This window comes from Hippopotamus amphibius, chromosome 7 (assembly GCF_030028045.1).
Source record: "Hippopotamus amphibius kiboko isolate mHipAmp2 chromosome 7, mHipAmp2.hap2, whole genome shotgun sequence".
Classification (NCBI taxonomy): domain Eukaryota; kingdom Metazoa; phylum Chordata; class Mammalia; order Artiodactyla; family Hippopotamidae; genus Hippopotamus; species Hippopotamus amphibius.
This window is the reverse complement of record NC_080192.1, coordinates 130,445,823-130,458,887: the sequence shown is the minus strand read 5'-3', so window position 1 is coordinate 130,458,887 and position 13,065 is coordinate 130,445,823. Positions and strand designations below refer to the sequence as shown.

At 47.3% G+C, this 13,065-nt stretch overlaps 1 protein-coding gene across 7 annotated transcripts; it reads left to right on the top strand.

The window, feature by feature from the left end:
• The first annotated feature begins 49 nt into the window (after positions 1–49).
• Positions 50–11,389, top strand: FKBP1B (FKBP prolyl isomerase 1B). Of its 7 annotated transcripts, none has more exons than XM_057742076.1 (6): positions 50–60; positions 889–1,109; positions 1,569–1,709; positions 5,355–5,402; positions 9,616–9,728; positions 10,791–11,389. In XM_057742076.1, the coding sequence occupies exons 3-6, from the start codon at positions 1,673–1,675 to the stop codon at positions 10,917–10,919; spliced, it is 327 nt and encodes a 108-aa protein (XP_057598059.1). In that variant the 5' UTR covers positions 50–60; positions 889–1,109; positions 1,569–1,672; the 3' UTR covers positions 10,920–11,389. The 7 variants fall into 7 exon arrangements, with proteins under 7 accessions (XP_057598059.1, XP_057598063.1, XP_057598060.1 ...); XM_057742077.1 differs by having other exon boundaries at positions 52–60; positions 941–1,109; XM_057742079.1 differs by lacking the exon at positions 50–60 and having other exon boundaries at positions 890–977; positions 1,077–1,109.
• Positions 11,390–13,065: the final 1,676 nt, after the last annotated feature.

Here is a 13,065-nt window from a genome sequence, read left to right as displayed (position 1 = left end):
AGTTCGGGCTTTGCCGCACGGACCTCTGGGAGTTGTATTGCCGGTGAAACACCACCGAAGGTAAGCCAGCTACAATTCCTGTCTTGAGAGGTTTAGCGTCTTCCCCAACTTCTCATCGGCTCTCTTAGTCTAAGAAGGAGTCCGGGGGCCCTAGAGTCAACACGGTTTCTTAACCTTTTGGGGGGGGGGGTAGGGGAGTCGAGGACCTCTTTAAAATATGATAAAAATCTCCTCGGAAATGTTTTCTTCTGCGTACGCAAAATAGTGTGTATTTAACTGAAGCCGCTCCATGGACCTGACCTAATTACAAACCGCTATTTCCACACTTAGCCCGAAAGTGCCTACCCGTGGCCAGGGCTCAAGAAGCTAGTGCGTCACTAGACTTAAGACCAGCTATACTCCTGGGAGATGCTGGGCCACACCTTGGGGCCGCCCATGGGGAATTTCAGATCCTGACCCTCACAATACAGTTGACCATCATGGTTCTTGAACACACAACCAGCCCTCCTTCAACGATGCTGATAACCTTTAGTCTCTGCCTTGACATTCTGGGAGAGTGGGGGGAGGGGAAGTGGGACATCTAGGGCCCACTCTTCTTTGCTCAGGCTTTCTCCCCACGCCTATCTTCCAGCATCACTTGTCAGAGGCATACCTTTATATCAATTTTTGCAGCAACGCATGAAGAATGAGAAAAAGAGACAGAAAAATTGAAATCCCGTTCAATTTTCAAACTAATGTTACCTCCTCGAAAAAAATATCTTTCCAGATTCTTGGGTCTCCTGTGGGTGGAGGTGAAGGGTCTGGTAGAATTCATTCATTCATTCATTCATTCATCTCACAACTTGAGTCCCCCCACGCTGTAACTGTCTGTGTCCTCACCCATCACAGATTCAATTCCTCAAGGACAGCGATTCTGTCTTAATTCAGTTGGTATCACCAGGGCGAAGTTCTCTGCCTTGAAAGATGGGAACCCACCGGTGCGTGCGTCAGAACTACGCAGTATGGAGAACAGGAGTTTAGGGTGGGTGGGGGAGATTCAGTAATTACTGGTTTCTTCTCCACCACCCACCCCGCAGCTTGTCCTTGCAGATTCGGACAGCCTAGCTGGGGTAGGTAACTTTCTGGTGCTTCCATTACGTTCTGAACTCTATGGCAGGGAACGCAGTTAATGAAAGTGTTGGTTTAGTTGCCGGCCTCTCCCCCTAGTCTGTGAGACATAGTTGACCGCGCCCCAACCCCCCTCCCCAGCCAAACACAGAGTAAGTGCTAGATAAATGTGTTAAACAGATGGATGGATGGATAGATGGATGGATGGATAGACGGATGGATGGATAGATGGCTGGGTGGGTGCACGAGTGTCTGCATGCCTCCCTCACCATCCTCGCCAGTCAGTGGGTTAATGATCTTTAGCTTGGTCAAGCTCCCAAGCAGCCGCGTCAGGGTCCCTTCCCCCGGGCCCCGCCCCGGTCGACCCCACCTTTCCGCGCCGCTCCGCCCCGCCGCCCCCTTCCCGGTGGCCCCTCCCCGCGCAGGTCCCGACTCCAGCCGCACCTCCTCCGACTCTGCAGTGGCGGCGGGGAGGCGAGCCGGAGCGCCAGCGGGCCAGGGCCGGAGCCGAGCCGGGGTCGGGGCAACAGCGGGGACCCTCGGAGGCGGGGCCAGTGGGACCGTGATGGGCGTGGAGATCGAGACCATCTCCCCGGGAGACGGTACCGGGTGGCGGAGCCGGGGGAGGAGGAGGGGTCTCGGGGCGGAGCCCTGCGGGCGGGGGTCCGATTCCGAGGTGGCGCGGAGGGTACTGAACAGGGGGAGCGGGCCTAGGATGGGGGCGGCGGGAGAAGACCCCAGATGGGATTGTTGGGGGTTCAGCAGACATCCTTCGCCATCCCCTTCCGCGCCTGCTCACCTAGAGGAACGAAGGTGGCGGCTGGGAGGCTGGGGTCTGCGGCCCGCCACCGCCCCGGGGGCCTCCTGCTGCTGCTGCCGCGGCTGGAACCACTCGGTTATCCGCTACTCCTGATTTCCTAGGGCCGTGTTTTAGCTCCGCTTTCCCTGTCCTGCTCGGTGAGCTTTGGAAACAGGCGAAAGGACATGCTTTGGGGTCTCTTCTGCCCCGGGCAGCCCCCTTCTAACGCGCCCCCCTCCGGGCCTTGCTTGGGCGGCCCCCTGCGATCTGGGCGGTGAGACGCCGTAGAGACCGAACCAGTCTGCGAAAGGAGGAGCGCTTCCTCCACTACCTCTGCATCTTGCTTTATCCTCCCTGTCCCACTCAGCCTCTCCGGCCATCCTGTCCACTCCCATGGCTTTCATTATCGGCTTCAAACCGATGGCCTCCAAACTTAAGCCTCCAGCCCAGGCTTCCAGTCTGAGTTCATGGTGGTCTATTTATCCAGCTGCTGCTCAACCTCTGCCTGGACGTCCCACGGATCCCTCAAAGTCAGCAAGTCCAAAACAGAACTCATGCTCCTGGTCTTCCCCACTCCCAAGCGCTACTCTGTGTTCCCTTGTTTCCTGCCTCGGGATTGTCACCAATTCCCCAAGCCAGATATTACAAGCAACATCCTTGTGTAATTGAGTTTAGATGTGCCAGGAGTAGCTATTTCTTTATTTCTTAAGCCAATCTTAATTCAGACTGGAGTCCACATTTCTGCAGGATTTGACAGGCAAACAGCATGTCAGACGTTACTGACACTCCACCCCCCTCAGGAAACTGGAGGGACTCTTGTTTCCCGGCCAGCTTCCTTATTTAAAAGCAGTGGTCCCTAGAAGTCCCAGCCACAACCTTGGACCACTCATGGGGTACAGGCTTCTTTTTCCGTACTGGACACCAGGTGCTGGGTCCCAGGAAGCATGTCCCTGAAGCCTTGTTACCATCTCCCCAACCCCTCTGCCCACACTCCGCCGCGCCCCCCCCCCCCCCCCCCCCCCCCCCCCCCCGCCACCACTGTCATCGAGTTCTGCCAGGGGCCTCCGGGCCTCGTCTCCCTTCCCTGGCTCAAATAAGCCTTTAGAGTTTTCTCTCCTTATCCTCCCTCCCTGACTAGGGACAAGGGGTATTTTCTCTTGAAGACTCTTGAAGGGGATCAGAGTTTTAGGGAAAGCCTGGAGGAACTTTGACCTTCTGCTTTTAGCTCAGTCTCAACCCCTGAGTCAAGGAAGCACAAAAGGGCCAGGTACTGTGCTATAACCCAGAGGGGGGAATGTACCAATTAATATTTCATCAACTATGCTGCCATGCTGGGGATATCTGTCTTGGTCAAGCCCACACCAAATCCTGCCAAGTTCTCCTAAGGTTCCATCTCCTCACCCCCTGCCCTACTTCAGGCCAGCATCATCTTTCATCTGGATTTCTTCACAGTCTCTAAACTGGTCCCCCCACCTCCAGTGTCACCTCCTGGTCTTCCGTGTGGCCTCCCACCTCACCCCTACCATTTTCTCCACTGCAGCCTTAGCACTCTTTAAAATGCATATTTGACCCTACCCCTCCCTGGGCATAAAATGTTTTAATGAATCTTCCTTTTTCTCCAGACAGACACTGATATAGCCTCTTGTTGCCTTCCATGCTAGAGCCTCATCTCTTACTACCAGTCCCTACCCCCACTACCAATTTTTCCTCCTGCTTTATCGAGCTGCTTTATTGAGCTGTCTGCACGTTGTTAAACACACCAGTCATTCAGCAAATATTTATTGAGCATATACTGTGTGCCAGACCGTAGGGTTACATCAGGGAACCAGACGGGGTCCCACTATTGCTTGACTCAAAGCCTTTGAACATGTGGTTCACTCTTCCCAAATTATCTCGCTTACTTCCTTTGGCAAACTACTCATCTTTTAAGACCCAGTTTAACCATAATCTCCTCCCTGGTACTTTCCCTGACACAGTCAGTCAGTTGCTCCCTCCCAAGGGTCCCCATCTAAATGCTGGCTCAGCTGTTAGCCCTCCCAAGGCTTTGTTGTCCAGTCCCATGGCTTTAAATCCCACCCAAATTTATACCTCCAGTGCAGACTCTCCATCTGCCTATTTGCAATACAAACTTTTGTCTTAATAGGTATCTGAAGATTGCCACCTGCGCAAATCTGTTCCTCATCAGTCTTCCCCGTCTCAGAAATCAACTCCTCCACGCTTCTAGTCGCCCAGCCTAAAACCCAAACATCGTGCTTGTTTTCTCTTTCTCCCTCATCCTGGACCCCATCTCCACGCCATTAGCATGACCTGTCAACTCCAATTCCAAAATATATCTCCAATCTATTTTACTCTCTTCTCTGCTGCCAGCCACTTTAATTCAAGCCATCATTGATTTTCTGTCTAGATTATTGCAACAGGCGCCTAACTGTCCATCCTACCCACAGGAGCCAGAGTGATCTTATAAAATCTTAATTCAGATTATGTCATCCTCTTGCTTAAAACCCTCCAGTGCCTTCCTGTTGCACTTAGAATTAAATCCAGCTCTGCAAGGCCCTGTATGGTCTGGCTCTTTCCCACTGTCTCTACCTCCTTTGCTTCTTTCCAGTCATGTAGGCTCCTTTCCTTTTGCAAACGCACTGATCCCTTCCTGCCTCACGGTTTGTGCTCTTGCTGCTCCCCCTTCCTGCAGTGCTTTTCCCACCATATTGCTCACCCTTCAAGTCTCAGCTCAAATGTCATCTTCTCTGAGAGGCTGTCCTGGACCACCCATTCTAAATTGGCCTGCCCTACTGTATCTCTCTATAATTCATCATTGTGTTTATTTTCTTTAGCGAATGTATCACAGTCTATATTGTCTTGTTTATTTGAGTATTGTTTGTCTCCCTGCATTAGAATGTAAATTCCAAAAGAGTAGGGATCTTGTCTGTATAATTCACTTGGTGTATCCCAAGATCAGGTCCAGGCCTTGCACATAGCAGGTATCTAGTAAGTATTTGTGAATGATTGTGTTTATTCATCCTTGTGCACAGTCATCACCCTGCATTATAATCTATTATTTATGTGTCTGTTTCCCTAACCTCATCGTAAGTTCCCAGATTGCTCTGTGTCTCTGGAATCTAGTCCAGGCCTGGCAGAGAGTGGGCTGTCAGCAACATTCGTGGAATGGATGAAGGAAAGTAAAAAGAGCAGTCAAAGAAAGGAAAAGGACCAGGAGAGAGTGCAGTTTTGGAATCCAAGGGAAGAAAGTTCAAATCAAGGCCAGAGAAGTGAAGTGACTAACCTGGCTCATACAGAGCACAGAGCCAGAACTGGTGCCATGGGTATCTCCATGGTGTGGAGGGGAATGTAGGCCAGAGTTCTTGGTCACAATCACACCTGGAATAGGTGGGTCCCACGTCCCAGGTGATGAATATGCTGTTCATTCATCTATCCTCATGTCTCCTTGCAGGAAGGACATTCCCCAAGAAGGGCCAGACGTGTGTGGTACACTACACAGGTAGGCTTCGCTCCCTGAGCCCTCATCCAGACCTGCCCCTCCACACGCAGGTCTCTTTTCTGATACTCCTCTCCAGAGGTATCAGCTCCCCTGGACCAGACCCAAAGCCCAAGGCAGCCAAGTCTCGCTCTGACCAGCTATCCCTAACTCCTCCAGCCAGCCTTGAGGGAATGAGAAAGGGGGCTTGCAAGGTTAACCCCTCCCCTCTTATACCACCTCCATCCCCCTTCTGTAGCAGGCAGGGTGGAGCCCTGGCCCTCCTGGTTCTGTCTCATACTTGGAAATTCTTCTTACAGCTCTGAGAGCCCTGACTCTCCCTGCAGACTCCCTTTTCATCATACAGTGTATTGGAGAAGAGGAGGTCAGCTTCCTCAGAACTCCCTTTCTTTTTTTTCAGCAATAGACTATTCAATTTAGCCTACTATTATTGGTCCCCTACTGTGTGCAAGATGCTGTGCTAAGCAGTGGGGGCACAAAAATGAAACAAGAGGATCCCTACCCTCATTGGGGGTTGGGGGAGGGCAGACAAGTCAACTGGAGGCTCTGACGCAGTGTGAGGGGTGGGTGTTGGCAGTGCTTGTCTCGGTGATGTGGGAGCCAGAGGAGGGTCCCACGTCTCTGCTGAGCCCTCCTGGATAATCTGGATTGGAAGGCCAGGTGGGCTGAGGAACATTCTAGATGAAGTTCCTGAAGACTGCTGGCAGGAAGATCACGAGCAGATGTTTGTTCTGGGGGAGGGGGTTGGTGGTGAGTGCTCTACCTTGTGACCTGCTTCCCAATGTGGCAAACTTGGTGACAGCCACTTAGGAGACAGCAAGGCCAGTTTAATTCCTAGGACATAGTCAGATGGGGCCATTTTTAGCAGTTCTCTGGGCCAGTGTGAAGTGCCAGGTTAATTCTAGGCAGACAGTGTGGGTATTTCTCCACAGCTGTGTTGCTGGTCGCTGACGTCAGTGGACTGGAGCTGTGTTTTATCTCCCGGTGATGTGGCCTAATTACCATGAGTCTTCTGGGGCCTCTGACCTGTGTAATTGATTTATCTGTTCTACATGTTGCAGACAGACCAGTACTTATCAAGTTACTGAAACCACAACATCCTTTTGCAAAGACTTTTCACAATACATACAGACAGGAGGCAATGTGCATTAAACACTAACATCAGCCATGAGTGATTCTGAACTGGGGAGGGACTGTTTGATGAGACCATCAAACCCAGCAGGAGACTGTATGGGACTTTTTGGTAAACTTTTTTTATTATATATAAACACAGTAGAGAACATAACTGTAAGGTGTACAGCTCGATGAAATTTTTCAAAGGTGATCACACCTATGTAGCTGCCCCCCAGATCAACAGACATTTCCAGCACCCCTAGGACTCTCCCTCTTGCCTCTTCTCAGTCATTGCACCTCCCTAAAGGTAACCAGCATTCTAACTTTTTGTCCCTGTGGATTGGTTTCACCTGTTTTTGAACTTCGTACAAATGGAATCATAGAGTATGTACTCTTTTGTGTTTGGCTTATTTCACTCCTTATGTCACTTATTTCACTTTTTACATCTATGAGATTTATCCAGAATAGTTTGCTCTTTTTTATTCCTATAAAGGTCTTTGTATGAATATATTGCAATTTATCCTTTCTAAATGTTCTGATGAACATTTAGATTGTTGTTGGGTTTTAGCTATTGTGGATTCTGTTGCTTTGAGCATTCTTGGAGCTGTCTTTTGGTGCACGTATGTAGACCTTCTGGTTGGCTATACACACAGAAGTGGAACTGCTGGGGCACAGGGTTATGCCTGTGCTCAGATGTAGCAGATCCTGCCCAACAGCTTTCCAAAGTAGTTGTGCCAGTTTGCACTGCTACCAGCAACGTATGAACATTCCAGTTCTCCTGCATCCTCATCAGCACTTGGTACTGTCAGGTTTTTGTTTTGTTTTTGGCCTACTCTGGTGGGCACCTAGGGTATCTCATTGTGGTTTTGATTTGCACAGCCCTGATGGTTAATGAAATTGAGTACATTTTCAGGTTCTTCCTGGCCATTTGGATATCCTCTTTAGTTTGCCCAAATTGTGTCCACTTAAAAAAAAATTGGGTTGTCTTTTTCTTATTGATTTGTAGGAGTTCATTTGTAGTCTGGATATGAGTCCTGTGTTGGTTATACCCATTCAGAACATCTCCCACACTGTGGCTTGCTTTTCTACTGTGTACTGGCATCTTTTGAACAGAATTCTTAATTTTAATGAAGCCCTACATATCAACCTTTTCTTTTATACTTAGTACTTTTGTGTTCAGTTCAGAAATCTTTGTCTACCCCTAGGTCATGAAGATATTCTTCTATTTATTATTTTATAGAAGCTTTATTATTCTATCTTTCATATTTAGGTCTGTGATTCATCTGGAATTGATTTTTACGTGTGGGTGAAATAGGGGTTCACTTTGACGTCTCGTTTTCCCCTGTCTGCATATACAGTCAATCCAGCAACATTAATAAAAAGAAAAAATAATCTTTTATCCATTGCATTTCGGTGGCACCTTTGTCAAATCAGGTCACCATGTATCTGTGGGTCTGTTTCTGGACTACATGGTTTTGGCTGAACCTGCAGCAGTAGATAACAGTATATGGTCTGAAGTAGATTAAGTCATATGAAACCTGAAGAAACTGGGGAGTGAGCACATCAGTCTTTAAATGGAGAGTGTGAATGTGTGTGTGCACATATCTGTATGTATATTGTCTGTGTGAATGTATTATATCTGTGTATCTAAATATTTTCCGAGCATCTGTTTGGCCATCGGGGTTTTCTTCTGAGTGCCGGTGCATAAACACATGTGAGCATGCGTGTGCATCTCTGCATATCTTAGCAACCTGTGTGTATGCATGAGTTTGTATTTGATCTCCTATATTTGATATAGAAGTATCCGTGTGTCTCTGTGTAGCGATATGGTTTTCTTCTTTGCCTGATTTAGCACCCAGGGCAAGAGCCCACTTTATTCTGCCCAGAAAATAGGTAAATAAGAATGTCTCTTGTATACATTTATGTTGTAGAAGTTAGGAAGTGGAATCATAGATGCTCAGACACTGAGCAGGCCCAGACCTCTCATGTTAAACATCGCAAATCTGAGGCCATGAGAGAGAGTGACTTGCCTGACTTCACACGAGTTAATGCCAGAGTGAAGTCAGAATCCAGTCTCTGAAATTACAGGCTAGGCCTTTCTCTGGTCCCAAATTGCCTTCTGTTGTAGTCCAGGGGCCACAAGAAGTCATGGAATAGCATCATTTACAGAATGTCTGATTTTTGAACTAGAGACACCAGTAAGAACTGAAAAAAGAAAAGCAGCTCTTGGGTCTTAGGCAGCTGGACTGAGACAACACATGTACATCAGGAATGACAAAGTATCTGCAGCTGGAGGCTGAGGGATGCTCCAAACTGCTAAGACAACACTCGCGGTGTTCTGGGTTCACATAGCCCTTTTGTAGGAGGTCAGGAGGTCACCACTGACTGGCTGGGTCACTTTACAGTTACAGTTCACTGCAGTAAAGGATGAAATGACCTTTGGGTTTTGCATGTTGGGGGAACCTTGGGAAGACCGGCTGAGGACTCAGCCTGAGGATGAAATGCCTGGGAAAACAGACCTTCAAGCTGAGGCAGCTCCATGCAAAAAGTTGCAATGTGCAGAAGTACTTGAGAAAGGTTTGACCTGAATAGGGCAGGGGAGGGAAGGAAGGGGAGGGCAGAGAGAAGGTTAGCAGGCAGACAGTAGCTAGATCTTAAAGTGCTGGGATACAATGTAGGCATTTGGATTTTGTCTCTGGGGAGTTACTGAAGTATTTAAGCAAGGGAGTAATAGGATCAGATGTGTGTTAAAAAAAAAAAAATCATTCTGGGTGCAGTGTGGAGAATGGAATGGAGGCGTAAAAGCAGAGCAAAAAGACCAGTTAGTTAGAGTTGGTTCCTGTACACAGGTGAGACATGATAGTGGCTTGAAGAGGCCCCAGAGTGGTGGTAATAGAAATGGAGAAAATAGCTGGACTCCAAAGATACGTAGGACTTGGTGATAGGCTATATGTGGAAGTGTCCAGGTTTCTTGCTTGGCTAACAGGACGGATGGGGAAGACCGGAAGACAGAAGGTTTGTACAGAATAGGAATTCCATTGTAGACATGTTGAGAGTTAACGCATGACCACAGCTCTTTTCCGCCCTATCCTTGCTTTCACAGGAATGCTCCAAAATGGGAAGAAATTCGATTCATCCAGAGACAGAAACAAACCTTTCAAGTTCAGAATTGGCAAACAGGAAGTCATCAAGGGTTTTGAAGAGGGCGCGGCCCAGGTAGGATGAGGATCCTTATTAAGGGGGATTTGAGGAGCTGGGGGTCTGGACTCAGCACTCTGCCCTCCACTCTATCACAGACCACTGCTGCTTTGACTCCACTGCCAGGGCATGGCCATGCCACCTCGTTTCAGTCCTGGCTTTGTGTCCCCACCCCTTTCGTTGCCAGCATGACTCCTTTCTCTCACTGGGGGCTCGCATCCTAAGCACACCTCCCCAGCTAGTTCTGAGCAGGCCTGTGAGCGACCAGCTGTTTGGGACTGAGGCAGCAGAAGAGTTGCGCTGGGGAAAGCCAAGGTGTTTCTGTTTTTGTGGTTTTTTAACTTAAAAAAAAAAAATTCAGACTTGCAAAAGTACTGCAGATGTAGTAGAGTTCCCATATACTCTTTACTCAGCTTCTCCAAATGTTAATGTTTTACGTAACCACAGTGTAATGATCAAAACTAAGACATTAACATTGATACAGTACTATTAACAAATCTATTCAAAGCTTTGAGTCAGTTATTCATAATTTAAAAATTGATTATTCAGATTGCACCAGTTGTCCCTCTAATACCAGACAAGTTCTTGAGGACTGCTGTGATGAACCCTGGTTCAAACTCTTCTTCCTTGATCTATGAAGTCATGTGATGCTCCTTGCTGTGGCCTCTAATCTCTAAATCTAATGAACTGCTCCTATCACCTACCCGACTATGTACATGTACCTGTACCCTTTATACACCCTCTTTAGGCTTCCTTGGAAGAAGAAGGAAAAATTATGAACAAATAGAAGTGCTGGGCCATACACTAATTGAATAACCAACAGTGCTTGTTGGATGAATGAATCTGAGACTACTTTGTAGAAGTTATTTTCCCGCAGTCAAGTCTCTGCTAGTGTGAGGCACAATCTGCATTTGTTACAACTCTTAGCATCACTTCAATGTGCCACGTATAAAATTCATCTCAGATCTTCAGAGTTACCGTGAGGATGGTTTGGGAAAATGCCATAGTTATCTTACTTTTTTCTTTTAAATCAAGCTGGGTCCTCTTTCTCCTCTCCCCATCTGCCCCCATCCCTGCTAGATGAGCTTGGGGCAGAGGGCGAAGCTGACCTGCACCCCTGATGTGGCGTATGGAGCCACGGGCCACCCCGGTGTCATCCCTCCCAATGCCACCCTCATCTTTGACGTGGAGCTGCTCAACTTAGAGTGAAGGCAGGAAGGAACTGAAGGTGGCTGGAGATGGCTGCTGCTCACCCTCCTAGCCTGCTCTGCCACTGGGACGGCTCCTCCTGCTTGGGGCTCTTGATCAGTGCGCTAACCTCACTGCCCCACGGCACCATCCATTCTCTCTGCCCAAGTTGCTCTGTATGTGTTCTGTCATTGTTCACGCGCATCTTTGCTTGAGGAAACTTCGGTTGCAGATTGAAATGTTTCAGGTTGTGCATTTTGCGTGATGCATGTAGTAGCCATTCCTGATCACAGATTTCTTGTTCGCACAATCTACACTGCCTTACCTTTACTTAAGCCAAACACACTAGGTGCTCAGACATGAAATGTACATGGTGTACACAGAGGGACTTGAGCCAGTTACCTTTGCCATCACTCTCTCTCGGAAATTATGATGACTTAAACAATGTCCTCTTTGGAAATATGTAAAATAAAGGCTCTGTGCTTGACAAATTCCTGTCCATCCTTATTGAAGGTAGGAAGTGCTTTAAGGACCACATGAGTCAGTTGTCCTTGGGAAAGAGTGGAAAGAAGTAGCCAGGAGAGTGATAATAAATACAGTGCAGGTTTCCCCCACTACCTGAAAGTAGAAAGTAGAGAATTCCTTTGAAACCTTTTGTACGCTGAAATGGTGTAAAGGGAAGAAGCAATTACCTTCAGGCACATCTTGCTAACGGATGCATGAAATAAATCAAGATAAAAGCATAGATGCTCAGATGCAGTTCAGAGCTATGACGGCCTGATGCTGAGATGCTGAGTGCAGTTCTTGGGGAAGGAGCTTGGTGGTATCAGTTTCACTGCTCAGGGTTCATGCTGCCTCTATAATGGCTCTGAACACTATTTCTTTTTTCTCCTTTTTTCTTAAAAGCAAAAATCCTCTCTGGATTTCTTTCGTGTAGCGAAAACAGGTACTCATGTAGGTCTTTCCAAAAAGTGAAGTGGCGTGAATCAAACTTTTGAAAAGCAGGGGACACCTGTAGCTCTGAAGTACCTATTGCACTTGCTGGGCTTTGCTCTATTTTTAATTTTTTCCAATTTTAAAATAAAATTACCACCAATCCTCTAAGCAGCCCCACAAGGTAGGTTATTACTTGCCACTCACCTCACAGGCTCAGAATTCCAAGTAACTAAAGGAATACATTGTGTTAAAATCCCACAGCTTAGCAATCACATGTGGGATCTGAGCACTTTAGGTGGTCCACCACAAAATCTACATTTCGACTTAGAGTAAGAGGGATGAGCTCTCTTCTTGGAAAAGATGGAAAAGTGCATTTTGTATACCTAAACAAATGAGGGTGTGTTAGGCCTCAGAGCCATACACTTACATTGGGACGTTACTTCTGAAAATAAACGTGTGCTTCTTTTCATCTAGATTTGCTCTGACTTTACAGTGGGGAATTACTTCTGAGAAGAAATGTATGATTTTCAACTTGTTTCCACATATACTGCTTATTTTTACCTACATTTACTGTAACTTACAGGAACTTCCAGTTAGGTTTTACAACCAGCCTGCTCATTGATATGGGTTATGTGTACGTAGGAGAGCCTATGGCAATGTAGCTAAGAGATTTTTCTTTTACTTGGCATGGGTGAGAAAAGCTCTTGGCCATAGTCAGGGTTATTCTGTCAGCAATGTCTTGGAATTGAGGGGAGGGGCAGGTAACAGGTACTGTTAGTTTCCATCATACACTCATTGATGATACATCACATGATGTCTTTTATGTGATATGGGGACACAACATCTTGGCTATTTTATCTATCCCTTTTGTCTCCAAGAAGTCCTGGGTGTATTCCTGTGCTGAGGACTGAGGAGTTAATGAAAAGGCAGTGCTTTAAGATGGAGAAAAGGAAATGAGAAAGGCGCCACTTTGCTTTTAATCACCAGTCCCTGTGTTCACCTCTGTGTGGGATCAGACCAGTCAGAAGGTGCTGCACTCATTCTTTTCTGGGGGGTTTCCTTCAGAATGTCTTGGTTCCTAGCTTTCCTCAATGATACAAATGCCTATGATAATTTCTCAGAACTCAGCCTGTATAAAAGACATAGTCATGTTTTCTGCTGTGACACCAAAAGGATAACTAAAAATAGCACCAAGGACCATTTTAGGCTGCCCATTATGGAGTCACATAAA